This window comes from Muscardinus avellanarius (assembly GCF_963383645.1).
Source record: "Muscardinus avellanarius genome assembly, chromosome: 16".
NCBI classification, from domain to species: domain Eukaryota; kingdom Metazoa; phylum Chordata; class Mammalia; order Rodentia; family Gliridae; genus Muscardinus; species Muscardinus avellanarius.
The window spans coordinates 2360278-2387334 of NC_137802.1; the positions used below are offsets into that span (position 1 = coordinate 2360278).

A 27057-nucleotide genomic window follows, 5' to 3' on the forward strand; every position below is an offset into this window, starting at 1 on the left:
TCACTAAGCAGTAGCCGTGGCTGTCTGAATCCTGATCCTCCTGTCTCAGCCTCCCAAACCCAGTTCCTTTTATTTTTTATTTATTTGTTTTTTTGGTGGTACTGGGGGTGGAGCCCACAGGCTTTCTGCCTCTGGGCTACACTCCCAGACCTTTTTTATATTTTATTTGGAAACAGGGTCTCACTAAGTTGCTGGAAGCCTCACTGAGTAGCTGAGGCTGGCTTCGAACCTATGCGATCCTCCTGTCTCAGCCTCCCAAGTGCGGGGATGACAAGTGTGCACCACCACGCCTGGCTTCCAGTTCATTTTAAAAGCTGGTTCACGCCAGGCGTGGTGGCGCACGCTTGTAATCCCCGCACTTGGGAGGCTGAGACAGGAGGATCGCACTGGCTTAAGAGACCCTGTTTCCAAATAAAAATGTAAAAGTAGGTCTGGGAGTGTAGCCCGGAGGTAGGAGGGCTTCCAGGAACCCCAGGACCACCAAAAATAAAATAAAATAAAAGCTGGTTCATTATTTAAATACGCAAGGAAGTGTTGTACAGATCTGTAATCCCAGTGCTTGGGAGGCTTAGGCAGGAGGTTTGCAGGTTCAAAAACACCCTTGGCGGGTTTCAGAAGGACAGGAGCTACTGTCGCGTGAGAGCAGTGGGAATCCAGGCGCAGTTCCAACACGCCTCGAGAGCTCGGGTTTTGCAGTGATGGGAAACTAGTGTCCAGGGTGCGCCTGCGAGGCACACGGGTAGCCACTGAGGTGCGCTTGCCCTGGAACCTTACTTTTAGTGTTCATTAATAAAGCCTCAGACCCCGGCCGGGCGTGGTGGCGCACGCTTGCAATCCCAGTACTTGAGATGCTGAGACGGGAGGATCTTGGTTCTCGGACAACCTCAGATACTTGGGCCCTTTGCAACTCAGTGAAACCCTGTTATTAAAAATAAACCGGGCGTGGTGGCGCACGCTTGGAATCCCAGCATTCAGGAGGCTGAGACCGAGGATCGCTTCGCGGCCAGCCTCAGCTACTTAGTGAGGCCCTCTGCAACTCAGTGAGACCCTGTTTCAAAATAAGGAATAAAAAATAGGGCTGGGGTAAAAAATAGGTAGCTTGGAGGTTGAATGCCCCTGGGTTCCATCCCCAGACCTGCAAAAAATAAAAATAAGGCTAGGGGTATACTTCCAAGATGGAACGTCCCTGGATTCACTTGTCGATGGCACACACAAAGAGATACCACACAGGGAAACACAATCTTGAGCCCCCAGCCCCACCTGTTGGAACAAAAGGTCTGTGTGGACAGGCTGCTCGCGCAGCACGATTCTAGGGTGGGAGCAGCAGGTTGGGGACGAGTGAACAGGCCCACCCACACCCACGGCCACCGGGAGCCTTCTCCGCCCTCCTGCCGCCTGCAAATAGAACTGGTTGGCGCCTGGCCTTGCCTGGAGCATGCCCCAACTAAACCACGCAGATGTCCAGAGGAGCCTGTGCGCAGAGCGCCAGGGGAAGCCCCGGGCTTAGCATCTATCTGACCTGGTGCGCCATGTCCAGATGGCTGTGGGCCAGGGGATGGGTACTTTCCAATGGATGTGACAGGTGTGTAGCTCTGGCAGGCCACCGCACACAGGTTCCTTGCCTGTCGCCCAGTTGGACAGCTCTATGCAGCTACAGGTGCTGTTGTCCAGGGGATTTGAGGGGGCCTGGAGGAGGAGCTGGAACCCCTGGGTCATGACTCTTCTCTGAATCGACCTGCCTGGGCTCCAGACAGGAAGAGCAACTTCACACCCAGAGTGGGTGTCCCCTGAACCTGCAAGCCCCATCCCCAGCTCTGCTGCTTAGGCCCTCCCTTGGGCCTAGCCATTGCTCCTGCCTGGCTGGACCCCTGCACCTCTGACCTGGACATCAGCGTGAGCAGCGTAGCACCCTTGTCATTCCAGAACATGGGATGCTGAGACAGGACCACAGGTTCAAGGACAGCCTCGGCTACTTAGTAGGACCCTATTTCAAAATAAAAAACCTGAGTGGTGGTGCACGCTTGTAATCCCAGCATTTGGAAGCTCAAAACCAGATAGATGATTGCGGTTCTGGACAGCCTGAGCTACTTAGACCCTATTTCAAATAAAAGGGCAGGGGGTGGAGCTTGGAGGTAGAATGCCTCTGGACCCCTGGGTTCCAGACCCATATATATGTATATATATAGCAGTTTAGACCAGGCTTGTTCCAGTACTTGAGAGGCTGAGATAGGAGGTTGCAGTAAGACCCCCCAATTAAAATAAATAGGGCTGGGAGCCCAGCTCCAAGGTAGTGTGCCCCTGTGCTCAGTCTGTAGCACCACAAACATTTTTGGGGTTAGGGGACTGGAGATTGGACCCAGGGGCATTCTACCTCTGAGCTACACCCTGGTACTGGAAATAAAACCCAGGGACTTTACTTCCAGGCTACACTCCCAGACCTATTTTATATTTTATTTGGAAACGGGGTCTCACTAAGTTGCTGAGAGCCTCACTCAGTAGCTGAGGCTGGCTTCGAACCTGCGCGATCCTCCTGTCTCCGCCACAGCCTCCCAAGTATTGGGATTACAAGTGTGTGGCACCATGCCCACATCCTATTTTTTATTTTATTTATTTGCAGTACTGGGGATGGAACCCAGGGGCATTCTACCTCCAAGCTACACCCCAATGCTATTTATTTTTTGGTTTTGTTTTGCTTTTTTTTTTTTTTTGAACCCAGAGGCATTTGACCTCCTAGCTACACCCCCTGCCCAATTTTTTATTCTTTATTTTAAAACAGGGTCTCACTGAGTTATGAAGGGCCTCACTAAGTAGCTGAGGCTGTCCGTGAGCCACCATCCTCCTGTCTCAGCCTCCCGAATGCTGGAATACTGTGGGCCTGGGGATGGAACCCTTCTACCTCCGGCCTACACTCCCGGATATATATATATATATATATATATATATATATATAGTGTCTCACGCCAGCGCGGCATCCTCTTGTCCCCACCTCCCAAGTGCAGGGATTACAAGCGTGCGCCACCACGCCTGGCTATTTTAATTTTTGCAGGCCTGGGGATGGAACCCAGGGGCATTTGACCTCCAAGTAACAACGGCCGCCCTATTTCTTATTTATTTTGAGGCAGGGTATCACTACATCACAGAGGGCCTCCCTAAGTAGCTGGGGCTGTCTGCGAACTGCGATCCTCCTGTCTCAGCCTCCGGAATGCTGGGATTACAGCGTGCGCCACTATGCTGGGCCCTTATTTTAAACAGGGCCTCGCTGAGCTGCTGGGGCTGGCTGCAAACCTGCTGATCCTCCCGTCTCCACCTCCCCGATACGGGATCGCCGGCCTGCGCCCCAACCCGGGCCCGCCTGGCCGGGCTGCCTGCCCGCCTCTCCCCCCTCTTCTGTTCCTCCGACCCTGGGCCCGCGCCATCCCGACCTCCGGCCGCTCGCAGGGCCCCCTCCTCGCCATCAGCGCCCGCCTTCCCCGGCGGTCCCCCCGGCTCTCCAGCCTGAGCGCCCCGCATCCTTCCGGGCGGGCGTCCGCTTCGCGCCTGCGCAGTCCAGCCGCGGCTCCTGCTCCGCCGCGTGTGCTCGCTGCAGCCGGCAGGGGGCGCCGCGACGCCGCCAGCCCATGCACAGCCGCGGCGCTGCTCTCCTGGGTGGGAGGGAACTCAGGCCCTGGCCTGCTGGCGTCCTGGGCGCCGCCCGCGGTCATGGTAAAGCCCAAGCCCCTCGCAGGCGCCGCGCCCGGCCTGGGCGCTCGCCGCTCAGCCAGGGCTTCTCCCGTTGACTGGCCACTTCCCCCAAGGAAGGGACTGGGACTGTTCGCTGTACGGGAACCAGCGCACAGCAGGCGCTCAGTAAATGTTTAATGACGGCCGCTGCCCTGCCGTGTCACCCCTGTCGGCGGCTGCCTCCCAGCCTGGGCGCAGGTGAAGCGCAGCAGGTGTTTGTTGAGTGACTAACGAACCGCGGCTCCAGGCAGGGGCGGAGCCGCGTCCCGAGGACCACGGCACAGAGAGGCGGCCCTCTGCCCCTCCACCAACTGGGCTGCTGCGGGGTCCTCCAGCCCGCACGGGGCCTCCCCAGCGCCCCTCTGCCCCCTCGGGTGTTCGTGTCCCGCCCCCATCACAGCATAGCACCCCCGCCAGGCCCCCCAGGCTCCGCGGGCCCCCTCCTCCTGGCCTGGGGGGGAGCCCCGCCCTGGCCCGCCGAGCGGCCCCTCCCTGAGCGGCCCCTCCCGGCCTGCCTCCGCGCAGGCGCAGGGCGGCGGCCGCCCCCGCCCCCACCCGGCCGAGGGGTGCTGCGCGCTGTCCGAGCGGCCGCGGCTCCATGGGGCTCCTGGGGCTCCTGAGCCTGCTGCACTCGGCCTTCTTCGGGGACCAGGTAGGGCGCGGGGTCCCCGGGGGCGGGGGCGGGGGCGCGGCTCGGCACGCACAGGCCGGCCCACCCGACGGGATGGGTCGGGGTCCGCGCAGTCGCCCTGGAAACGGTTGCCGGGGAGACGCCGCGGTGTGGGGGCTGCAAGCCCTCCTCCGCGCTCAGCGACCCCGGCACGGTGTGCGCAGGCGCAGCCTGGGGGGCCAGCGCCGACCCCCGCCCACCCCGCGGAGGGTGGGCGCCCCGGGCGCGCGGCCGGCCCTTGGCCGAGGCCGCCATGCGTCGGTCCATCCCGCCCGGCCCGAGCGCGCCGGCCTTCGGCCTTCGAGCTAGGTCTGCGTCCTGCGGGACGGCTCCCATCCCGGGGGAAACTGAGGCAGACGCGGAGTCCAAGGTCAGCGCGGGCCGGGCGCTGTCCGCGGTGCTGACGGGCTGCGCGTCCTCCCGCCGGCCGCGGGGAAACTGAGGCCGGACGCGTGCCCAGCCGCGGTGGCCCCGGGCCCCGAGGGCGCAGGAGGGGCCAGGCCCAGGCCCAGGCTGCGGCCGGATTTGAGAGGTCCAGTGAGAGGTCCAGTGACACCCCAGGACGGCCTTGCAAACGGGCAGCGGGCTGGGAGGGAGAGGTGCTGGGCAGGGCTTAGGACGCGCCACCCAGGACCGGGGGCTCCCCCATCCCCTGAGAGTTGGGCCTGGAGTCCTGAGGGACTATGGGAGTTCCCGAGGCGCTCGTGACCCCAAATGTCCACTGACGCCTGGGCCTGGCTGTGGGTCACGGGCTGGGAGAGGCCTGAAGATGCGGGGCCAAGCCGGCGTGGTGGTGCACCCTGTGATCCCAGCACTCGGGAGGCTGAGACCGGAGGATCCCGGTTCTCGAACAGCCTCGGCTACTTAGTGAGGCCCTGTTTCAAAATAAAGAATAAATATAGGGCTGGGGGTGTCGTTCGGAGGTAGAGTGCCCCTGGGTTCCATCCCCAGTATCGCAAAAAAAAAAAAAAAGAAAAGAAAAGAAAGTAGGCTGGGAGTGTGGCTCAGAGGTCGGCTGCCTCTAGATTCACTCTCTAGTAACACAAAAATTAGTAAAGAAGCAAGCCAGACCCTGGGCGTGGCGACGCACGCTCCTCATCCCAGCACTCAGGAGGCTGAGACAGCTGGGTTCACGGCCAGCCTCAGCTACTCATCGAGGCCCTCTGCAACTCAGTGAGACCCTGTTTCAAACTAAAGAAGAAAAAATAGGGCTGGGAGTGTAGCTCGGAGGTGGAATGTCCCTGAGTTCCATCCCCAGTATCGCAAAAAAAGAAAAGAAAAGAAAGAAAAGAAATTGGGGCTGGGGGCGTAGCTTGGAAGTAGAATGCCTCTGGGTTCAAGCCTCAGACACACACAAACAAAAAGAATAAAATACCCTTTGCAACTCAGTGAGACCCTGTCTCAAAATAAAGAATAAAAAAGCCAGGCGTGGTGGCGCACGCTTGTAATCCCAGGGCTTGGGAGGCTGAGACAGGAGGAGCGCACAGGTTCGAAGCCAGCCTCAGCAACTTAGTGAGACCCTGTTTCCAAATAAAATAAAAGTAAAAATAGGTCTGGGAGTATAGCCCGGAGGCAGAAAGACCCTGGGTTCTACCTCCAGTACCACCAAAAAAAAGGGGGGGGGGGGTTTGGGGTGTACCTCGAAGGTAAAATGCCCCTGGTTCCATCCCCAGTATTGCAAATAAATAAATAAATAAATAAAAAATAATATAAGACTGAAGTTTTAGCTTAAAGGTAGAACACACTTGGGTTCAATCCCCTGTACCGCAAATAAAATAGGGCTGGTGTGTAACTCAGAGGTATAACGCCCCAGGGCTCAATCCCCAGTATGTATCTGACGCACACACACGCACGCTCACGCACGCGCACGGGGCCAGGCATGCTGTGGGTATCAGCTCCCATATTCCTTCAGCCTGAAGACTGAAGCTTCCATCCCAAGCCCCGGCCCCACCCAGAGGGGAGGCAGGGTGCCCGGCCCCACATGAACTCAGCGATGTGCGCCCGGCCCGGCCTCAGTTTCTCCCAGGGGCAACAAGGTGGACGGACTAGCCACTGGGACTCTCCCCCCAGGCCCCTGCCCCAGAGGGTCGTGAGGAGCGGGGCTCCCCGACACTGGGCGGGGAGCCGGGGCTTCATTCTGTTGGTCAGGAGGGGGTGTGGGGTGTCCGGAATTATACAATCCACTCCCCCAGGGAATAAAACAAGGCAGAGGCCTGAGGGGCCCGCGGGGGACACACAGGGAGATGTGGGCGCAGTTGAGGCAGCGTCCGGGCTCCGTGACCCCACCCAGTGTCAGCCGGCTCAGCTCTGACCTGGGCTCCCCCAGTTCCCCTCCAGTGGGACTGTCCCTGCCCCACCCTTGACGGATCGCCCTAGTCAAGCCCCATCGCCTCCCGGCCCCTGGGTGGGTACCAACCCTCCACCAGCCCGGAGCCTAACCCCCCTCCGACCACCTGGCCGACTCTTTTTTTTTTTTTTTTTTTTTTTTTTTTTGCGGGTCTGGGATGGAGCCCAGGGCCATTCGACCTCCGAGCTACACCCCCTGCCCTATTTTCTATTCTTTATTTTGAAACAGGGTCTCACTAAGTTGCAGAGGGCCTCACTAAGTAGCTGAGGCTAGGTGAACCGCGATCCTCCCGTCTCAGCCTCCCGAATGCTGGGGTGATAAGCGTGGGCCACCAACCCCTTCCTAGCTCCACCGCCCCTTTTAGTTTGTGACAGTACAGGCAGCGAGGGGAGCTGCACAGAAGCCACAGGTTTGGCTCTGGGAGTTAAACCCTCAAGTGGCCTCTGAGGACCCATCATGGCCCAGGGACAGCTGTGGACAGGCTCCCGGGACTCCAGCCCCTCCCTCTCTGGCGTGTGTCTGCGAGAACAAATTGTCTGTGAAGGAGCAGAAACATGGACTGGTAGCCGGGCATGGTGGCGCACGCTCGTCACCCCAGCATTCGGGAGGCTGAGCCCGGAGGATCGCGGTTCACGGACAGCCTCCGCTACTTAGGCCCTCTGCAACTCAGTGAGACCCTGTTTCAAAATAAAGAATAAGAAATTTCTGCGAGTTTAGCTTGGAAGTAGAATGCCCCTGGGTTCCATCCCTAGTACAAAAAGAAAAGAAAAAAAGTTAGCCAAGTGTGGTGGAGCATGCTGTAATCCCAGTACCTGAGAGGCTGATACCGGGGATTGCAGGTTCGAGGCCCGCCTCAGCAAGTAGTGAGGCTGTAATACCCTGTTTCAAACAAAAAGAAATAGGGCTGAGGGTGTAGCTCGGAGGTCGAATGCATATAGGTTTAATCCCTGTACAGAATAAAGGAAGGAAGGAAGGAAGGAGAGAGAAAAAGAAAGAAAGAAAGAAAGAAAGGGGAAGGGTCCCCCAGGCGGTTTCCGACGTGCCTGCCCATCCCCCACCGGCCCCATCCACACAAAGCTGGGGCTAGATGTTGGGGAGGGGGCTGGCCTGGCGCTGCTTCTGCCCTGGGAAACTCTACCCCCCTCATACACAGCTACACCAAGATTCTGATGTAATAATGAAGATTTGGTGTTTTACTCAAATTCTGTGAACCCAGAAGTGGGAGGTTCTAGAGGCCTTTCCCCCTTGCAGTGGGTGGGGAGTGTGGGGTCCTGGAGATGTCCCCTTCCCTTCGGAGGGGCTCACCTACACCCCCCTCCCCGCACACACACACAGAGCCCCTGATGCCTAGTAGAGGCCTGACGCCCCGCGGCCGCCAGCAGTCCCCGCCTCGGGCCTCCATTGGCTGTTGCCATGGCACCAGTCCGTCTTCCTGCGCCGCCATTGGCCGCCGCTCCTGCATCCCGCATCCCGCATCCTCCCCCGCTCGCGGTGGTCTCGCCCAGCGCCGGGAGCCGCGGCGCCGCCTGGCCAGGCCCGGATTGGGCTTTGTCCGCCCAGCAGCCCCCTGCCCGCGCCGCCGAGAGCCCGGAGCCCCGGAGCCGGCGCCCCGTGGCCGCCCGGGCCCGGAATTTCCGGCGGGGCCTGCGGAGCTCCTGGAGGGAGGAGGCTCCAGGCCCGGGGGCCCCAGCCAGCCTGGTTGCAAGTAAGCGGGTTCCTGCTCGCCAGGTGGAGGGCAGGGTGGCGACCCCCGCCTCCCCTGGGGTCTCCATCCCCATCTCTAGATACGCCTTTTGCGCAGACTCAAACCTCTGCTCGTTCAGATGGGGGAGCTGGGAGAAGAAACTGAGTCCCAGAGAGGTGGGCGTCTGTGCCGCACTGGTCCCGTGCGCACACCCACTGGCGGGCTTCCCTGCGGGATCTTCCGGACCCAGGGGAGGGCAGGCAAGGAGCGGGTGAGAGTCTGGGCCGGCTGCTGTGGGTCTTGGAGGGGGCTGCTGCACCTCTCCGGGCAAGTTTTGCAGAGAGGATTGGAGGAATGAGATGGGCCCCTTTGGGCCTGGCTGCCCTACATGTGGCCACCAGATCCGCCCCCCTCCCGAAGGCTTCAGGAGGTCACTGGCGAAACCTAGGGGCAAGGGGCAGGCAGGAGGGCTTCCCGGAGGAAATGACAGCACTTAAGCGCTCTCGGTTGGGGGTCTGCAGGTGGAAGGGGTCCCTGCGTATGCAGACAAGCCAGCTATTATTGTGGGGGCGCTGGGAAGCCATGGGGGTACCTGAGCACACCCCTCCCTCTGGCTGTGCGGGAGGAGTGGATGTGGGAGGCCGGAGCGGGAGGGCCCAGCCGGGCAGAGCCCTGTGAATGGATGAGCCCTCCCAGGCTGCATCCCACGGGGACGCAGGGGTGACCGCTGTCGGTGGGGAGGGTGAAATCGTCTGAGGTACGACCGGGGCTATTTGAGCCACTTGGGGGGACATGGCTTCCGGGGTTCGGAGGTCTGGGTGCGCAGAAGGGATGTGGGGGGTGTTGCCCTTTACCCATTTCTTCCTAGCTGGACACAGCGCGGTGGTCTTGGCTAGAACACGGGGCTCAAGCCAGACTCCCAGGATCTTACTGAGCACGGCCCCAACCCCAGACCCGGCCCTTAGACAGCTTAGACCCCTGCGGGGCCCCCGGCATGATTAGTAATGGGGTGAAGGCTCTGGTCCCCGGGCTGTCTGCCATTCCATTCGAACGGGAGGCCGAGGGCGGGTGGGCGGGCGGGCAGTCGGGGTTCCCCCACTCCTCGCATGGGCAGAAGGATGCTCGGAGGGGGTGGGTCTTCCTAGTCCCTCCAGGGACAGGGCCCGTGTCCCCCGGGCCTCACTTTCTCCCCCGGGGAACAGCGTTAAGGATGGATGATCCCCAAGGCTTTAGGACCATGACAAGGGAGAAGTCAGAAGACACAGCCAGGCATACAGTAGGTCCTCCGAGGAGGTCATGGCCTGATGCCATCCCCTCGGCTGGGGCCGGGTCCCTGGCGGCCCCTCCGCGGCATCGGCGTGGGTGAGGGGGGCGCTGGGGTCGGAGGGGCAGGGTGTGTGCCATTGGGCAAATATACGTATGGCCCGGTGGGCGGGGGAGCAGGTGTCGCCCCGCGGGCGGGGCTGATTCCCCCCCCCCCCGCAGGCAGGGGGAGGGGGCTCCCAGGAAGGGGTGGCAGAAGGGCCGACCTGCCATTGGTGCGTCTCAGACAAAGACAGAGGGAGGCTGCAAGTGGCGTGGGAAAGAACAAAGGGGTAAGGGCTCGTGGGGCCGGACGGTCCTGGCGGCCAGGCCGGTGCTGGCCGGCTGGACCAGAGTGAAGCCGGACGGCCCGAGGCACAAAGGAGCAGTTGCTGGGCAGAGCCGGGGGAGGGGCGGGGCACGGGGCCCACCGCCCGATGCCAGGCTACGAAGCCAGCTTCCCTGGACGCACGCACTGACCGGGGAGGGTGTAGGGCAGCAGGGGGCCCGGGTCACAGACCCCTGGGCAGTCATGATGGGCTTGGACCCATCCGTCCCTCTCTCTGGCTGCAACGGGCTCCCTGCCATCACCGGTGACATTATTTTTTGCAGTACTGGGGATGGAACCCAGGGGCATTCTACCTCTGAGCAACACCCCCAGCCCGATTTTTTTATTCTCTTTCTTTTCTTCTTTCTTTCTTTTTAGCAATGCTGGAGATTGAACCCAGGGGCATTCTACCTCCGAGTGACACCCCCAGCCCGATTTTTGTATTCTTTATTTTGAAACAGAGCCTCACTAAATAGCTGAGGGTGGCCGCGAACCACAATCGTGCTGTCTCGGCCTCCCAAATGCTGGCCCCCTCCAGCTCTTTTTATTTTTATTTTTATTTAGTTTTTTGTGGTACTGGGGATGGAACCCAGGGGCATTCTACCTCCGAGCTACATCCCCGGCCCTATTTTTTATTTCAAAACAGGGTCTCACTGAGTTGCAAAGGGCCTCACTAAGTACCAAGGCGCCACACCCACTTTATTTTAATTTTGAAACGGGGTCTCTTGGAATTGCTGAGGGCCTTTGCTAAGTTGGTAATGCTGGCCTCGAACATGTGACCCTCCGGTCTCAGCTTCCCAAGTATTGGGGTTGCAGGTGCACAGCTGCCCGCGGCTTCCTTGGACATTGCCCATCAGCCTTCCCCGGGTTCTTGAGCAGCTGGGCCGGCCAGGGTCTGTGCACCTGGCCTCTCTGGCCACCTGCCTCTGGGCAGGCTGGAGTCCAGCAGGGGAGGGTCCTGTCTGTCTGTTTCCTCCTCTGGCTGTGAGCCGGTGGCCTGGGCTCGCTGCTCCATCTGTGGGTTGGATCTGGGAGAGTCTCAGCTGTCCGTCTGTCTTTCTGCCTGGCTGTCACCACGCAGGAGGCGCAGGCCTACCCGCCTGCCTGCCCGTCAGGTGTCCCCGTGTCTGAACGCCCATCGGCGGCCTGTTCCTCTCCGTCCTGCCGTTACTGGGCATGTCTGTCACTCCATCTGCCTCGCCGTCTGTCTCCCAGATTCCCCGGACCTAGTCTGTCGTGGTCCACGCCCGCCTCTCCCACCTGGGGCCGGGATGGCGGGCCGGGACTTGGTTCCAGGGCTGTCTGCGGCCCGGGCTGAGCGCTCTGCCCCCGGGCCCCAGGTACTGCAGGAGCTCAAGATGACGAACTCCGTGGCGTCCTACGAGCAGCTGGTGCGGCAGGTGGAGGCCTTGAAGGCCGAGAACAGCCACCTGAGGCAGGAGCTTCGAGACAACTCCAGCCACTTGTCCAAGCTGGAGACAGAGACCTCGGGCATGAAGGTGGGGCGCTGGGGCCGGGGCGGGGGGCCCGGGCAGGGCTCGGGGCATCTCCTGAGACGCTCCACGCTCTGTCCCCGCCCCACAGGAGGTCTTGAAGCACTTACAGGGCAAACTGGAGCAGGAGGCCCGGGTGCTGGTGTCCTCTGGACAGACGGAGGTGCTGGAGCAGCTGAAAGGTGAGGCCCCCCCATCCCAGAGGCAGCGGGTGGGGGGGGACCGTGAGGGTCAGGCAGGGGCGCGCTGACCTCGGCTTTTTCCCTCCCGCCCATCTAGCGCTCCAGATGGACATCGCCAGTTTGTACAACCTCAAGTTCCAGCCACCCGCCCTAGGCCCTGAGCCCACTGCCCGGACCCCCGAGGAAAGCCCGGTCCATGGCTCAGGGCCCTCCAAAGACAGTTTTGGGGAGCTGAGCCGGGCCACCATCCGGCTGCTGGAGGAACTGGACCGGGAACGGTGAGAGGCCGTGGGAACAGGGCCCTGGCTGGCCCCTCATAACCCGCCCACAGTGGCCAAGACCCCGCCCACCTATCAGGCCCCGCCCCCTCAGTCTGACTCCTCCAGCCCCCCCCCCCCCCAGCTGGTGGACAAAGAGAAAGGGGGCCATTCCTGGCAGAGGGGAAAGCTGTCCCCAGGGTCTGCGACAGGCAGGCGTCACTGGGGACAGGACTGTGTCCAATACCAGGCCTAGGGCCAGAGGGTCTCAAGGCAGTCTTTGTAGAAAGAGGGACACAGCCCAAGAAATCCGGGATCAGGGCCAGGAGGAGGAGGCAGGCCCTGGAACCCGCTGGGCTCGGCTGGGTTGCGCGAGGTCAGGAAGCTGAGATCAGAGCAGCCTGGAGTTGATTCTGCACTTGTGTGTGGCCTCAACCAAGTTCCCGAGACCCTCCCAGCCTCGGAGCTCGGGTCTGTAAAATGAAGATGGGGTTGTGAAGCGGGGACTCTGTTGCGTCTGGGTCTGAAGCCTGCTCTGTGTAAACTGCACGAAGATGGGCAAGCGCGCAGGGTATTCATTAGTGTCCTATCAGCCCCTCACAGTCTCTGTCTGGGGACGGGAGGCTAGACAGGACCTGCTGTCTGCCGGATGTACTGCTGTACACCTGTAAGCCTAGTACCTGTGAGGCTGAGACAGGAGGATCAAGGTTCGCGGCCAGCCTCGGCTACTTCATGAGGCCCTGTGCAACTCAGACCCTGTTTCAAAAGAAAGAATACAAAATAAGACAGGGGGTGTAACTCGGAGGTCGAATGCCCCTGGGTTCCATCCCCAGTACCACATAATAAAATAAAATAAAAAATAGGGCTGGGGGTGTAGCTCGGAGGTCGAATGCCCCTGGGTCCATCCCCAGTACCACATAATAAAATAAAATAAAAAATAGGGCTGGGGGTGTAGCTCGGAGGTCGAATGCCCCTGGGTCCATCCCCAGTACCACATAATAAAATAAAATAAAAAATAGGGCTGGGGGTGTAGCTAAGAGGCAGAACGCCCCTGGGCTCCATCCCCAGTACCGCAAACAATAAATAAACAACACCCACACCCGGCGGCTGCCCGCTGCAGCCCGCTCCCGCCAACCTGCCCGCCCTTGGCAGGTGCTTCTTGCTGAGCGAAATCGAGAAGGAGGAGAAGGAAAAGCTCTGGTATTACTCTCAGCTGCAGGGCCTGTCCAAGCGCCTGGACGAGCTGCCGCACGTGGAGACGGTGAGCGCCGGGCGGGGCGGCGGGAGGGCCCTGCCCCTGCCCCCTGCCCCCTGCCCCCTGCCCCCTGCCGGGCGCCCTCTCAGCGGCCCGCCGCCCTCCCCAGCAGTTCTCCATGCAGATGGACCTGATCCGGCAGCAGCTGGAGTTCGAGGCCCAGCACATCCGCTCGCTGATGGAGGAGCGCTTCGGCACCTCGGACGAGATGGTGCAGCGCGCTCAGGTGCCGCGCTGGGCGGGGCTCCGAGGGGCGGGGCCGCAGCCGACGGGCCAATCCGAGGGCAGAAGTGATTGTGGGCGGGCCCGTGGTAATGGGCGGGGTCTGGCGCCAGAGGGCTAATCAGAAGAGTTTTCTGAGGGCGGGATCTGGCCCCGGAGGCAGGCGGAGTCAGCTCAGGGGCGGAGTCACAGCAGGAGGAAGGCGGAGTCAGCTCAGGGGGCGGAGTCACAGCAGGAGGAAGGCGGAGTCAGTTCAGGGGGCGGAGTCACAGCAGGAGGAAGGCGGAGTCAGTTCAGGGGGCGGAGTCACAGCAGGAGGAAGGCGGAGTCAGTTCAGGGCGCAGAGTCATACTAAGGAAAAGGTGGAATAAGCCCCGGGTCGGGGTGGGCGGGATCCTGACAAAGAGAAGGCTCAGTCTTCTGAGGTAGGACCAGGGACTGGGTCCTACCAGAGAAAAGGCAGGGTCAAGGTCAGGGGCGGGGCCATGCCAGGGAGAAGGCGGAGTCAAGGCCAGGGGTGGGGCATACCAGGAGGAGGCGGAGTCAAGGTCAGGGCGGGACATACCAGGGAGAAAGCAGGGTCAGGGGCGGGGTCATACAAGGGAGAAGGCGGAGTCAAGGCCAGGGCAGGGCATACCAGGAGAAAGCTGGGTCAGGGGCGGGGCCATGCCAGGGAGAAGGTGGGGTCAAGGTCAGGGGCGGGGCCACACAAGGGAGAAGGCGGAGTCAAGGCCAGGGCGGGGCATACCAGGAGAAGGTGGGGTCATGCCAGGGAGAAGGCGGAGTCAAGGCCAGGGGTGGAGCATACCAGGAGAAGGCGGAGTCAAGGCCAGGGCGGGGCATACCAGGAGAGGGCGGGGTCAGGGGCGGGGCCATACCGGGAGATGGAGAAGTCACGGGGAGGCGGGGTCGGCCCAAGGTGGGTGGGGTGTGGGGCCGTTTCTTGGCTTAAAACGTGCTTTTCTCCCTCGCAGATCCGCGCCTCCCGCCTGGAGCAGATTGACAAGGAGCTACTGGAGGCGCAGGACCGGGTGCAGCAGACGGAGCCCCAGGTATGGGGGGGTGAGCCAGGGCCGCGGAGGGCAGAGCCGGCCTGGTGGGCCCCAGCAACCCACCCACACCTGCGGGGGCTTCCACGCCGAGCCCTCAGGCCGGGCGCTCTCCCCGCAGGCCCTGCTGGCAGTGAAGTCCGTGCCCGTGGAGGAGGACCAGGACGCGGAGGTCCCCACCCACCCAGAGGATGGCACCCCGCAGCCCGGCAACAGCAAGGTGAAGGGGGGAAGGTGGAGGGCTGGCAGCCATTGGGTTGGGGCGAGACGCGGCCTGTGCACCCCGCACCCCCGCTGCAGGGGCGCTGGCCTGGGATGAGCCCCAGAGGAAGCTGCCGGGCAGCTGCTGGGCTAGGGGCCTGGAGAGGTGGGGGGATGCCGGCCTTCAGGTTGGGGTCACTCTAGACTCTGGGGGGCCACCCGCAGGGCTGCCCAGTGAGGCCAGTGGGGCGGGCACTGGCCCGCCTGGCCCCGGGCTGCACCCAGCGGCTGGCCGCTCATCGACAGCCCAGGTTGTGTGGCCACCCCGGGTGGGGGTAGCGAGCGGCTCCCCGCGCTGGGGTCTCGCCCGGTTTCTTTCGGGGGAGCCCACGGGGGAGGGGGGGCGCGGTGGTCTGGCTCGGGCGGGTGCGACCCGGACCCCGCCCTCACCCGCTCGGCCCGCAGGTGGAGGTGGTCTTCTGGCTCCTGTCCATGCTGGCCACGCGCGACCAGGAGGACACCGCGCGCACGCTGCTGGCCATGTCCAGCTCGCCCGAGAGCTGCGTGGCCATGCGCCGCTCCGGCTGCCTGCCGCTGCTGCTGCAGATCCTCCACGGCGCCGAGGCGGGGGCCGGGGGCCGCTCGGGGACCCCCGGCGCGCCGGGCGCCAAGGACGCGCGGATGCGCGCCAACGCGGCGCTGCACAACATCGTCTTCTCGCAGCCGGACCAGGGCCTGGCGCGCAAGGAGATGCGCGTCCTGCACGTGCTGGAGCAGATCCGCGCCTACTGCGAGACCTGCTGGGACTGGCTGCAGGCGCGCGAGGGCGGGCCCGAGGGCAGCGCGGGTGAGTGACCCCGGCGGCGGCGCCCCAGGCTGGCCGAAGCTTTGGGGAGGGAGGCTTAGGAGACTTTGGGAAAAGAATACCCAGAGGGAGCCGGGCGTGGGGGCGCACGCTCGTCATCCCAGCACTGGGGAGGCCGAGACCCGAGGATCGCGGTTGGCGGCCAGCCTCAGCGACTTAGTGAGGCCCTCTGCAACTCAGCGAGACCATGTTTCACAATAGAGAATAAAAAGTAAGGCTGGGGGCGTCGCTTGGAGGTAGATGCCCCTGGGTTCCATCCCCAGTACCGCAAAAATATAAATAAATAATAAATAATAAATAAATAAATGAGGGTTATGGGAGCTGGAAGGCCCCTGGGTTCTATCCCGGGACAAACTTAGAAGGCTAGAAGAAGCAGGAAACCTCCACCGCACGTGAGGGAGGTCTGACCAAGAGACCCCGCTGCTCTGGAAGGACCCGGCAGCCAGCACCTCGCAGTTCGCAAAGCTCCTGGGATCCAGGCCCGCCCTTGCAGTGGAGCTGGCAGGGGCTGGGGACGACTTCCTCAGGACAGGGACTCTGACCTCGCCCCCTCGCCCCCCCACAGCGCCCGTCCCCATTGAGCCTCAAATCTGCCAGGCCACGTGTGCGGTGATGAAGCTGTCCTTCGACGAGGAGTACCGCCGGGCCATGAACGAGCTGGGTGAGTGGCCCCCTCGGCTCCCGTACAGCTGTCCACGCTGACCGCTCAGCTGCCCAGGGTCAGAAGCACGGCCACCTGTGTTTGTCCACTCAGGCCGGGCGCTGAGGGCCCGAGCCACCCTGGGGTCACACAGCACCTCTGTGACCCCCCAGAGCCACACTCCACTCCCCCTGCCTAGCCCGCAGCCTTGGGCCTCATTCTGCCCCAAATTTAGCAATGAAGTGGGATTGTTTTGTTATGGGGTTCAAGACAGGGGAGTAGACGACTTCAAGGGCAAGGATAAACAATCCAACTTAGTGCACAGAATTTAAAAGGTCAGGGGGAGCTGGGCGTGGGGGCGCACGCTTGTCATCCCAGCATTCGGGAGGCTGAGACCGGAGGATCGCGGTTCGCGGTTTGTGGAAAGCCTCAGCTACTTAGCGAGGCCCTCTGCAACTCAGGGAGACCCTGTTTCAAAAAAAAAAGACAAATAGCTGGGTGCGGTGGCATGTGCTTGTAATCCCAGTACTTGGGAGGCTGGGACAGGAGGATGGCACAGGTTCGAAGCCAGCCTCAGCTACTTAGTGAGGCTCTCAGCAACTTAGTGAGACCCTGTTTCCAAATAAAATATAAAATAGGTCTGGGAGTGTAGCTTAGAGGTAAAAAGCCAATGGGTTCCACCCCCAGTACCGCAAAAAATAAAAAATGAGTAAAAAAATAAAAAGACCAAAAAAATAGGGCTGGGGGTGTCGCTCAGAGGTAGAATGCCCCTGGATTCCATCCCCGATGTTGAAAAAAAAAAAAGTCAGGTGGATTTGGACACTTGGCACAGCTGAACTTTGTTTTAGCTCTGGAGACATCATTTTTTGGTCAATATAAAAGAACTCAAGGGAGTGGGCAGTGAGAGCCTCGCTTGTCATCCCAGCATTGAGGCTGGGACAGGAGGACCCGGATCGGTGGCCAGCCTTAGCTACTTAGGCCCTGTGCAACTCAGTGAGACCCTGTTTGAAAATAAAGAATAAAAAATAGGGCTGTGGATGTAGCTCGGAGGTAGAATGCCCCTGGCTTCCATCCCCTCTACAGCAAAACATACAAGAAACAAACAAGGGGAGGCTGAGACCAGAGATTTGCAGGTTCCAGGCCAGCATTAGCAGTTTAGAGAGACAGCAATTTAGCGAGATCTTGTTTCAAAATAAAAAGGCCTGCCAGGCATGGTGGCACACACTTGTAATCCCAGCATTTGGGAGGCTGAGACAGGAGGATTGCAGGTTTGTGGCCAGCCTCAGCTACATAGTGAGGCCCTTTGCAACTCAGGGAGACCTTGTTTCAAAATAATAAAAATAGCCAGGCGTGGTGGTGCACGCTTGTAATCCCCGCGCTTGGGAGGCTGAGACAGGAGGATCACACAGGTTCGAAGCCAGCCTCAGGTACTTAGTGAGGCTCTCGGCAACTTAGTGAGACCCTGTTTCCAAATAAAGTACAAAATAGGTCTGGGAGTATAGCCCGGAGGTAGAAAAGCCTCTGGGTTCCACCCCCAGGACCACACACACAAAAAAAGAGCCGGGTGTGGTATAATTGTAATTCCAGCATTCAGGAGGCTAAGACATGAGGATTATGTTTAGCAGACAGCCTCAGCTACTTAGTGAGGCCCTTTCAACTTAGTGAGACACTGTTTCAAAATAAAGAATAATAAATAGGGCTGGGGGTGGAGCTCAGAGGTAGAATGCCCCTGGGTTCCATCCCCAGTACTGCCAAAAAAAAAAAGGGGGGGGGGTCCTGGAGTGGATTGCCAGATTAAAGAACATTAATATTTTTTAAAACTCCCCAACCCCAACTCCTAACATATATATTATTTTTGTGGCACTGGGGATTGAACCCAAGGGCATTCTAACTCTGAGCTACACTCCCAGCCCTATATTATTTTATTTTATTTTTGCAGTACTGGGGATAAAACCTAGGGACATTGTACCTCCGAGCTATACCCCCAGTCCTATTACTTTCAAACAGGGTCTCACTGAGTTGCAGAGGGCCTCACTAAGTAGCTGAGGCTGTCCACCATCCGCTATCCTCCTGTCTCAGCCTCCCGAATGCTGGGTTTACAAGCGCGTGCCACCGCCCCCGGCTGTTTTTGGTTTCTGATACTGGAGATGAAACCCAGAGGTATTCTACCTCAACCATCACCCCCAGCCCTATTCTTTTTATTTGGAAACAGATTCTCGCCAAGTTGATGAGAGTCTCACTATATATATGCTAAGGCTGGCCTCCCGCCAAGGCCGGGCCTCCAGAGCGGAGGCTGGGAGAGAGGGAGGCATGCCGGGGGCCGGGCTCTGCACGGGTTGGGCCGGGAGCGCTCAGAGCGGGAACATGGCGGTCCCGCAGGCGGGCTGCAGGCCGTGGCGGAGCTCCTGCAGGCGGATTACGCGATGCACAAGATGACGCGGGACCCGCTGAACCTGGCCCTGCGCCGCTACGCCGGCATGACCCTCACCAACCTCACCTTTGGGGACGTCGCCAATAAGGTGCCCGGGGACGGGGCGAGGGGCGGGCGTGGGGTCCGCTGTTCCCGTGTCTAGGAGGGCACCGGAGGCCAGCCGGGCAGGGCGCACGCAGCCGGGCCCATGGCCTCCCAGCTACCCCGCTGCTGGCCCATGGACTCTGGGGAGCCCCTGTCTGCACCCCGGGGTGGGAGGAGGAGGGTGGTCACTCTCCAGCCCACCCGCCGTCAACATGACTGCGCCGTGTCCTCCTCGCAGGCCACCCTGTGTGCCCGCCGGGGCTGCATGGAAGCCATCGTGGCCCAGCTGGCCTCGGAGAGCGAGGAGCTTCACCAGGTGAGCCAGGTGCCCGGCCGGCTGCGCCCCCCTCGCCGGCCCCTTCAAAATAAAGAATGAAAAGTGGACTGGGCGTGTAGCTCGGAGGTAGAATGCCCCTGGGTTCAATCCCCAGTGAACCCAAAAAACAATAATAGTTAAACCAGGCGTGGGGGCGCACGCTCGTCATCCCAGCATTCGGGAGGCTGAGACAGGAGGATCGTGGTTCACGGACAGCCTCAGCTACTGAGTGAGGCCCTCCGCAACGCAGTAGGCCTGGCTTCAAAATAGAGAATAAAAAAAAATAGGGCAGGGGGTGTAGCTCGGAGGTCGAATGCCCCTGGGTTCTACCCAAGACTCGCAAAACAAATAAATAAATAATAAAAACTCGGGCTGGGGGTGCAGCTCAGAGGTAGAATGCCCCTGGGTTCTACCCAAGACTCGCAAAGCAAATAAATAAATAATAAAAACTCGGGCTGGGGGTGCAGCTCAGAGGTAGAATGCCCCTGGGTTCCATCCCCAGTAGTGCAAATAAATAAATAAATAGATAGATAGATAGCAGGGGGTGCTGGTGAACACTCAGAATCCCAGTCAGTGCTTCCTGGCTAACACAGGAAGTCGCCTCTCTGTGGGGGGCGGGTGTGGCTGGCCCTGGGGTCCCACCTCACCCGCCTGGCCCCACCGCAGGTGGTCTCCAGCATCCTCCGCAACCTGTCCTGGAGAGCCGACATCAACAGCAAGAAGGTTCTCAGGGAGATCGGCAGCATGGCGGCCCTGATGGAGTGCGTCCTGCGGGCCTCCAAGGTGGGCGCCCGGCAGCCGGGGGCGGGGGCGCGAGCCTTGGGGCGGGGAGGCACTGGCGCCAGGGGGTGAGTTCCCAGTGCTGGGGGGAAACCAAGCCTCAGGCGAGCCGGTGTGACCGAGGCCGCCCCTCCCGCCCCAGGAGTCCACCCTCAAGAGCGTGCTCAGCGCCCTGTGGAACCTGTCGGCCCACAGCACGGAGAACAAGGCGGCCATCTGCCAGGTGGACGGAGCGCTGGGCTTCCTGGTTAGCACGCTCACCTACCGGTGCCAGGGCAACTCCCTGGCCGTTATCGAGAGCGGCGGGGGCATCCTGCGCAACGTGTCCAGCCTCATCGCCACCCGCGAGGACTACCGGTCAGTCCGTGTGGGCACCTAGGGTGGACGCTGGGGGCCGGGACAAGGCCCCGTCCCCTGGACACTGTCCTTCTGTGACCAGGTGTCCCGATGTATCCCCAGGGACTCATTGGTCAGGATAAATATATCCCCCAAATGCCATGGGTTATTTCTATTAAAACTTGTGCCCCAGGCATGGTGGCGCACGCCCGTAATCCCAGAATTTTTAGTTATGTGCCTATTAGGGCAACCCTCAGCAATTTACCAAGATTCTGTTTCAAAATAGGCCAGGTGAGCTGGGCGTGGTGGTGCACGCTTGTAATCCCAGCATTTGGGAGGCTGAGACAGGAGGATTATAAATTCACAGACAACCTCAGCTATGTAGTGAGGCCCTCTGCCACTTAGTGAGACCTTGTTTCAAAATAAAAAATGGGGCTGGGGTGGTGTAGCTTAAAGGTAGAATGCCCCTGCGTTCAATATCTGGTATCACAAAAAATAATAATAATAGAAAAATTAAAACAAGTTGGGCGTGGTGGCGCACCCTTGCAATCCCAGCATTCAGGAGGCTGAGACTGGAGGGTCACGGTTCGTGGACAGCCTCAGCTACTACTTAGGCCCTCCACAACTTAGTGAGACCCTTTTTCAAAATAAGGAATAAAACATAGGGCTGGGGGTGTAGCTTGGAGGTGGAATACCCCTGGGTTCCATCCCCAGACCCGCAAAAAAAAAAAAAAAAAAAAAAAATCAGGCTGGGGTTATAGCTCGGAGGTAGAATGCCCCTCAATCTCCAGTACCAGTAAAATAAAATAAAATAAATAGCCGGGCGTGGTGGCGCACGCTTGTAATCCCAGCATTTGGGAGGCTGAGACAGGAGGATCGCACAGGTTCGAAGTCAGCCTCAGCTACTTAGGCTCTCAGCAACTTAGTGAGACCCAGTTTCTAATTAAAATATAAAAGAGATCTGCGAGTGAAGCCTGGAGGTAGAAGGCCCCTGGGTTTCATCCCCAGCACCACCCCACACTAAAATAAATAAAATAAATAAATAAAATGGGGATTTGGCTCAGTGAACCCAGAACACCTCTGGGTTCAGTCCCTAGTAAACACACACACACACACACACACACACACACACACACACACACACACACGGGGGTGGGGGATAACTATTTAGCAGAGAGAGGAAGATCTTAGTTTTGTTTTTTTTTTTTTAAAGAGTCTCACTGAGTTGCAAAGGGCCTTGAAAAGTAGCTGAAACTGTCCATGAACCACAATCTTCTTGTCTCAGCCCCCCAAATGCTGAGATTACAAGTGTGTGCCACCATACCTGGCTAAAATAACTATCAATTTACTTATTGATTTGGCATCGGGTATTGAACCCAAAAGCATTCTACCTCTAAGCTACACCCCAACCCTTTTATTTATTTTTGTTTTGTTTTTGTGGGTCTGTGGATGGAACCCAGGGGCATGCGACCTCTAAGCTACACCCCCTGCCCTATTTTTTATTCTCTATTTTGAAACAGGGTCTCACTAAGTTGTGGAGGGCCTCCCTAAGTAGCTGAGGCTGTCCATGAACCGCAATCCTCCGGTCTCAGCCTCCCAAATGCTGGGATTACAAACGTGTGCCACCACGCCTACACCTCCAGACCCTTTTTATATTTTATTTGGAAACAGGGTCTCACTAAGTTGCTGAGAGCCTCACTAAGCTGCTGAGGCTGGCTTCAAACATGCGATCCTCCTGTCTCAGCCTCCCAAGCGCTGGGATGACAAGCGTGCGCCACCACGCCCGGCTCTAAAATTATTATTTTGAAGCAAGGACTCACTAAGTTCTTAAGGGTCTCACTAAGTTGCTGAGGCTGGGCCTTGAAACCTCGAGCCTTCTGTCTCAGTCTCCCAGTACTCAGACGGCAGGCCTTTGCCCTGGGGCCCAGCTCAGCTCCACCTTTTCATTTGAGACGTCCAGCCGCCCTGTGTGTGGTACGGCGGGCAGGCGCGGTGAGGGCCGGTGGCCAGCGCCTGACCCCCTGCCCACCCGCCCGCAGGCAGGTGCTTCGGGACCACAACTGCCTGCAGACTCTGCTGCAGCACCTCACCTCCCACAGCCTCACCATCGTGAGCAACGCCTGCGGCACGCTCTGGAACCTCTCCGCCCGCAGCCCGCGCGATCAGGAGCTGCTGTGGGACCTGGGCGCCGTGGGCATGCTCCGGAACCTGGTGCACTCCAAACACAAGATGATCGCCATGGGCAGCGCCGCCGCGCTGCGCAACCTGCTGGCCCACCGGCCCGCCAAGTACCAGGCGGCGGCCACGGCCGTGTCCCCGGGCACCTGCGTGCCCAGCCTGTACGTGCGCAAGCAGCGGGCGCTGGAGGCAGAGCTGGACACACGGCACCTGGCACAGACGCTCGGCCACTTGGAGAAGCAGGGCCTGCCGGAGCCGGAGGTCACATCCAAGAAACCGCTGCCGTCCCTGCGGCACCTGGACGGGCTGGCCCAGGATTACGCCTCGGACTCTGGCTGCTTCGACGATGATGACGCTCCTTCCCTGGCCACCGCCGCTGCTGCCGCCACCACGGAGCCCGCCAGCCCGGCCGTGCTGTCCTTGTTCCTGGGCAGCCCCTTCCTGCAGGGCCAGGCGCTGCCCCGCACCCTGCCAGCCCGCCACGGCGGTCCGGAGCCCGAGAAGGAGGTCAGCGGGGAGGCGGCTGCGGCGGCCAAGGCGAAAGCCAAGCTTGTGCTGGCGGTAGCACGCATCGACCGGCTGGTGGAGGACATTTCGGCGCTGCATACCTCGTCAGACGACAGCTTTAGCCTCAGCTCTGGGGATCCAGGGCAGGAGGCTCCGAGAGAGGGGCGCGCCCAGTCCTGCTCACCCTGCAGGCTCCCTGAGGGCGGACGCCGGGAGGCCGGGGGCCGGGCCCACCCGCTGCTGCGGCTCAAGGCGGCCCACGCCAGCCTTTCCAATGACAGCCTCAACAGCGGCAGCACCAGCGACGGGTACTGCCCGCGGGAGCACATGCGGCCCTGCCCACTGGCCGCGCTGGCCGAGCACCGTGACGACCCTCTGCGTGCGCAGGTGCGACCCAGCCGGCTGGACCTGGACCTGCCGGGAGGCCAGGCCGAGCAACCCTCCCGGGACACGGCAGCTGCCGATGCCCGGGTGCATACCATCAAGCTGTCGCCCACCTACCAGCACGTTCCCCTGCTGGAGGGGGCGGCTGGGGCCGGAGGGCGGCCTCTCGCTGGGCCGGGGGCCTCCCCGGGTGCCCGGAAGCAGGCCTGGATGCCGGCGGACAACCTGAGCAAGGTCCCAGAGAAGCTGGCGGCCGCCCCGCTGCCGCGGGCGCTCCAGAAGCTGCAGGAGGGACCGCTGTCCTTATCCCGGTGCAGTTCTCTGTCCTCCCTGTCCTCGGCCGGACACCCCGGCCCCAGCGAGGGCGGCCACCTGGATGACAGCGACTCTTCCCTGGAGGGTCTGGAGGAGGCTGGCACCGGGCAGGACGAGCTAGATGGGGTGTGGAGAGGCCCTGGGTCTACTTCGCTCCCCGTGGCCATCCCTGCTCCCCGCCGGAGCCGCGGCCGGGGCCTGGGGGTGGAAGACGCCACGCCATCCAGCTCCTCGGAAAACTGCGTGCAGGAGACGCCCCTGGTGCTGAGCCGCTGCAGCTCTGTGAGTTCCCTGGGCAGCTTCGAGAGCCCGTCCATCGCCAGCTCCATCCCCAGTGACCCGTGCAGCGGGCTGGGCAGCGGCACGGTCAGCCCCAGCGAGCTGCCCGACAGCCCCGGGCAGACCATGCCGCCCAGCCGCAGCAAGACGCCGCCCGCACCGCCGGGCCAGCCGGAGACCAGCCAGTTCAGCCTGCAGTGGGAGGGCTACGTCAAACGCTTCCTGGACATCGCCGACTGCCGCGACCGCTGCCGGCCGCCCTCCGAGCTGGACGCCGGCAGCGTGCGCTTCACGGTGGAGAAGCCAGACGAGAACTTCTCCTGCGCCTCCAGCCTCAGCGCGCTGGCCCTGCACGAGCTCTACGTACAGCAGGACGTGGAGCTGCGGCTGCAGCCGCCCACCTGCCCTGACCGTGGCGGGGGAGCTGGGGGGAGCCACCGGCGGCGGGAGGAGGCCAGCAGCCGTCTCGAAGGTCCGGCGCTGGCGGCGGGCTCCCGTGCCCGCGCGGCTGCTGACCAGGAGCTGGAGCTACTCCGAGAGTGCCTGGGGGCTGCCATGCCGGCCCGCCTCCGCAAGGTGGCTTCGGCTCTGGTGCCCGGTCGCCGTGCCCTGCCCGTTCCCGTTTACATGCTGGTGCCCGCTCCGGCCTGCGATGACGACTCTGGTACCGACTCGGCGGAGGGCACCCCCGTCAACTTCTCCAGCGCCGCCTCGCTCAGTGACGAGACGCTGCAGGGTCCCCCCCGGGACCAGCCCGGGGGGCCGGTGGGCAGGCAGAAGCCGGTAGGCCGTGCAGCCACTGCCAGGCAGGGCTCCGGGCACCGGCCCAAGGGCGGAGGGGCCACCAAGAGTACAGAGCAGGCCCGAGGTGGGAGCAAAAATCGGGCAGGGCTAGAGCTGCCCCTCGGCAGGCCCTCGAGCGCACGTTCGGACAGAGACCAGGACGGGGAGGGCGCACGCCCGGGCAGGGGCCGTGGAGATGGTGGGCTGCAGTCTCTGTGCCTCACGACACCCACCGAGGAGGCTGTGTACTGCTTCTACGACTCTGACGAGGAGCCGGCAGTCACAGCACCACCCCCGCGGCGGGCATCCGCTATACCCCGCGCCCTGAAGCGGGAGCGGCCGGTGGGCAAGAGAGAGGCCCAGGCCCCGTCCAAGGCCGCGCCCGCCGCCCCGCCGCCACCGCGGGCCCAGCCCAGGCTCATAGCGGACGAGACGCCCCCCTGCTACTCCCTGAGCTCCTCCGCCAGCTCCCTCAGCGAGCCCGACGCCCCCGAGCGGCCGGCCAGCGGACCGGGAGGCTGGGAGCCCCTGGTCACCAAGGACCCGGGCCCGAGCAGAGCACGGGACAGCTCCTCCAGCCCGCAGGCTGAAGAGGACCGGCTGCGGCGGTGCATCGGCTCAGCCATACCCAGGCGCCGGCCCCAGGCATCGGGCCCTCGGCGCCGCAAGGCCCGAGCCGCCCGGCCGGACATTCGGCCCGCAGAGGTGCCCCGGGAGCAGAGCGGCAAGGAGGTGGCGGGCTTGGACCCGGCCTCTGACCTGGACAGCGTCCAGTGGCAAGCCATCCAGGAAGGGGCCAATTCCATCGTCACGTGGCTACACCAGGCGGCCGCCGGCGGGGCGTCGTCGGGGTCCGACTCCCTCCTGTCCCTGGTGTCCGGGCTGTCCGTGGGTCCTACCCTGCAGTCCTCCAAGCACAGGAAGGGACGGCAGCCGGGGGCAGGGGCCGACCGTCCAGAGAAACGGACACCAGCCTCCGCCAAGAGCACCGTCAGTCCCCGCTCACCCGGGGGTCCCGAGAAGCCCCGAGGGGCTCCGAAGACCGCCTCCCGAGAGCCAGCGGTGCTCCGGGGACGGACAGTGATCTACGTGCCCAGCCCAGCCTCTGGGTCCCAGCTCAAAAGCGCCCCGGGCTCCCGCACCACCCCGAGAAAGCTGGGGCCTCCTTGCCCGGCACAGCCAGAAGCCCCGGCCAAAGCCACCAGCCCCGGGCAGCAGCGGTCCCGGAGCCTGCACCGGCCGGGCAAGATCTCAGAGCTGGCCGAACCGGGCCGCCAGCCCAGGAGCGCCACGCCCCCCGCCCGCCTGGCCAAGACCCCGTCCTCAAGCTCCTCCCAGACCTCGCCGGCCCCCCAGCCGCTGCCCAAGAAGTCCCCTCTGGCCGCAGGGCCCCTGCCCGGCCCCGGGGCCGCGCCGGCCCCCAAGACGCCAGCCCGGGCCCTGCTGGCCAAGCAGCACAAGACGCAGAAGTCGCCGGTGCGCATCCCGTTCATGCAGAGGCCCGCCAGGCGGGTGCCGCCGCCGCCGCCGGCCAGGGCCGCCCCGGAGCCGGGCCCCCGGGGCCGCGCGGGGACAGTGGGGGCGGGGGCGGGCGGCGGGGCGCGCGGGGGCCGCCTGGGCGCGGGGCGCGCGGCCGCGGACCGCGCGGGCTTCCGCCGGCAGCTGACCTTCATCAAGGAGTCCCCGCCGCGCCGCCGCCGCCCCGAGCCGCCCGCCGCCGCCCCCGCCGGCCCCCGGGGCGCCGCGCTGCCCGCCGTCTTCCTCTGCTCCTCGCGCTGCGCCGAGCTGCGCGCGCCCCCGCGGCCGCCGCCCGCGCCCCCGCGCCGCCCCAGCTCGCAGAGCCCCGCGCGCGCGCCCGCGCCCGCCGCCGTCCGGCGCCACGCCTCCCTGCCGCTCCTGCGGCCGGCCGGCCCCGCCGGCCCCGACGGCCCCGACGGCCCCGACGGCGAGGGCGCGCGCCCGGCCCCGCGCGGCGGCACGTGGCGGCGCATCCGCGACGAGGACGTGCCGCACATCCTGCGCAGCACGCTGCCCGCCTGCGCCCTGCCGCTGCGCGCCACCAGCGACGCCGTGGTGCAGACGGAGGAGCCCGCCGCGCCGCCCGCGCGCGCCCGCGCCGCCCCCGGCCCCGCCGCGCCCGCCCGGCCGCCCGCCGGCGCCCCCGCCGCGGCCCTGGCCTTCCCCGCCGGCCGCCACGGCTCCCCCAGCCGCGCCGCGCGCGTGCCGCCCTTCAACTACGTGCCCAGCCCCATGGCCGCGGCCGCCTCCGACGACGCGGCGGCGGAGAAGGCCTCGGCCCCCGCCCCGGCCGGCCTCCTGGAGTAGCGGCCTGAGGCCGGCGGCCAGAAGGTCCTGCTCGGCCCGGCCCCGTGGGCGGAGCCGGCCCGCAGCCCCGCCCCGCGCCCGGAGCCCCGCCCCAGCTCGCGGAGGCCCCGCCCCGCGCCCGGAG

The 27057-nt window shown here is 62.5% G+C and overlaps 1 protein-coding gene across 1 annotated transcript; it reads left to right on the forward strand.

Moving 5' to 3' along the window:
- Nucleotides 1-4336: 4336 nt before the first annotated feature.
- On the forward strand, nucleotides 4337-26933 carry APC2 (APC regulator of WNT signaling pathway 2; the record flags this gene model as incomplete). Its single annotated transcript, XM_080713892.1, has 16 exons — nucleotides 4337-4372; nucleotides 11401-11550; nucleotides 11636-11726; nucleotides 11824-12004; nucleotides 13136-13244; nucleotides 13348-13464; nucleotides 14435-14512; nucleotides 14631-14729; nucleotides 15176-15557; nucleotides 16141-16236; nucleotides 18595-18734; nucleotides 18969-19046; nucleotides 19713-19829; nucleotides 19969-20183; nucleotides 22202-26681; nucleotides 26742-26933. Exons 2-16 carry the CDS (start codon nucleotides 11410-11412, stop codon nucleotides 26931-26933), a joined length of 6516 nt encoding a protein of 2171 aa, XP_080570018.1. The 5' UTR covers nucleotides 4337-4372; nucleotides 11401-11409.
- Between the last annotated feature and the right edge of the window lie 124 nt (nucleotides 26934-27057).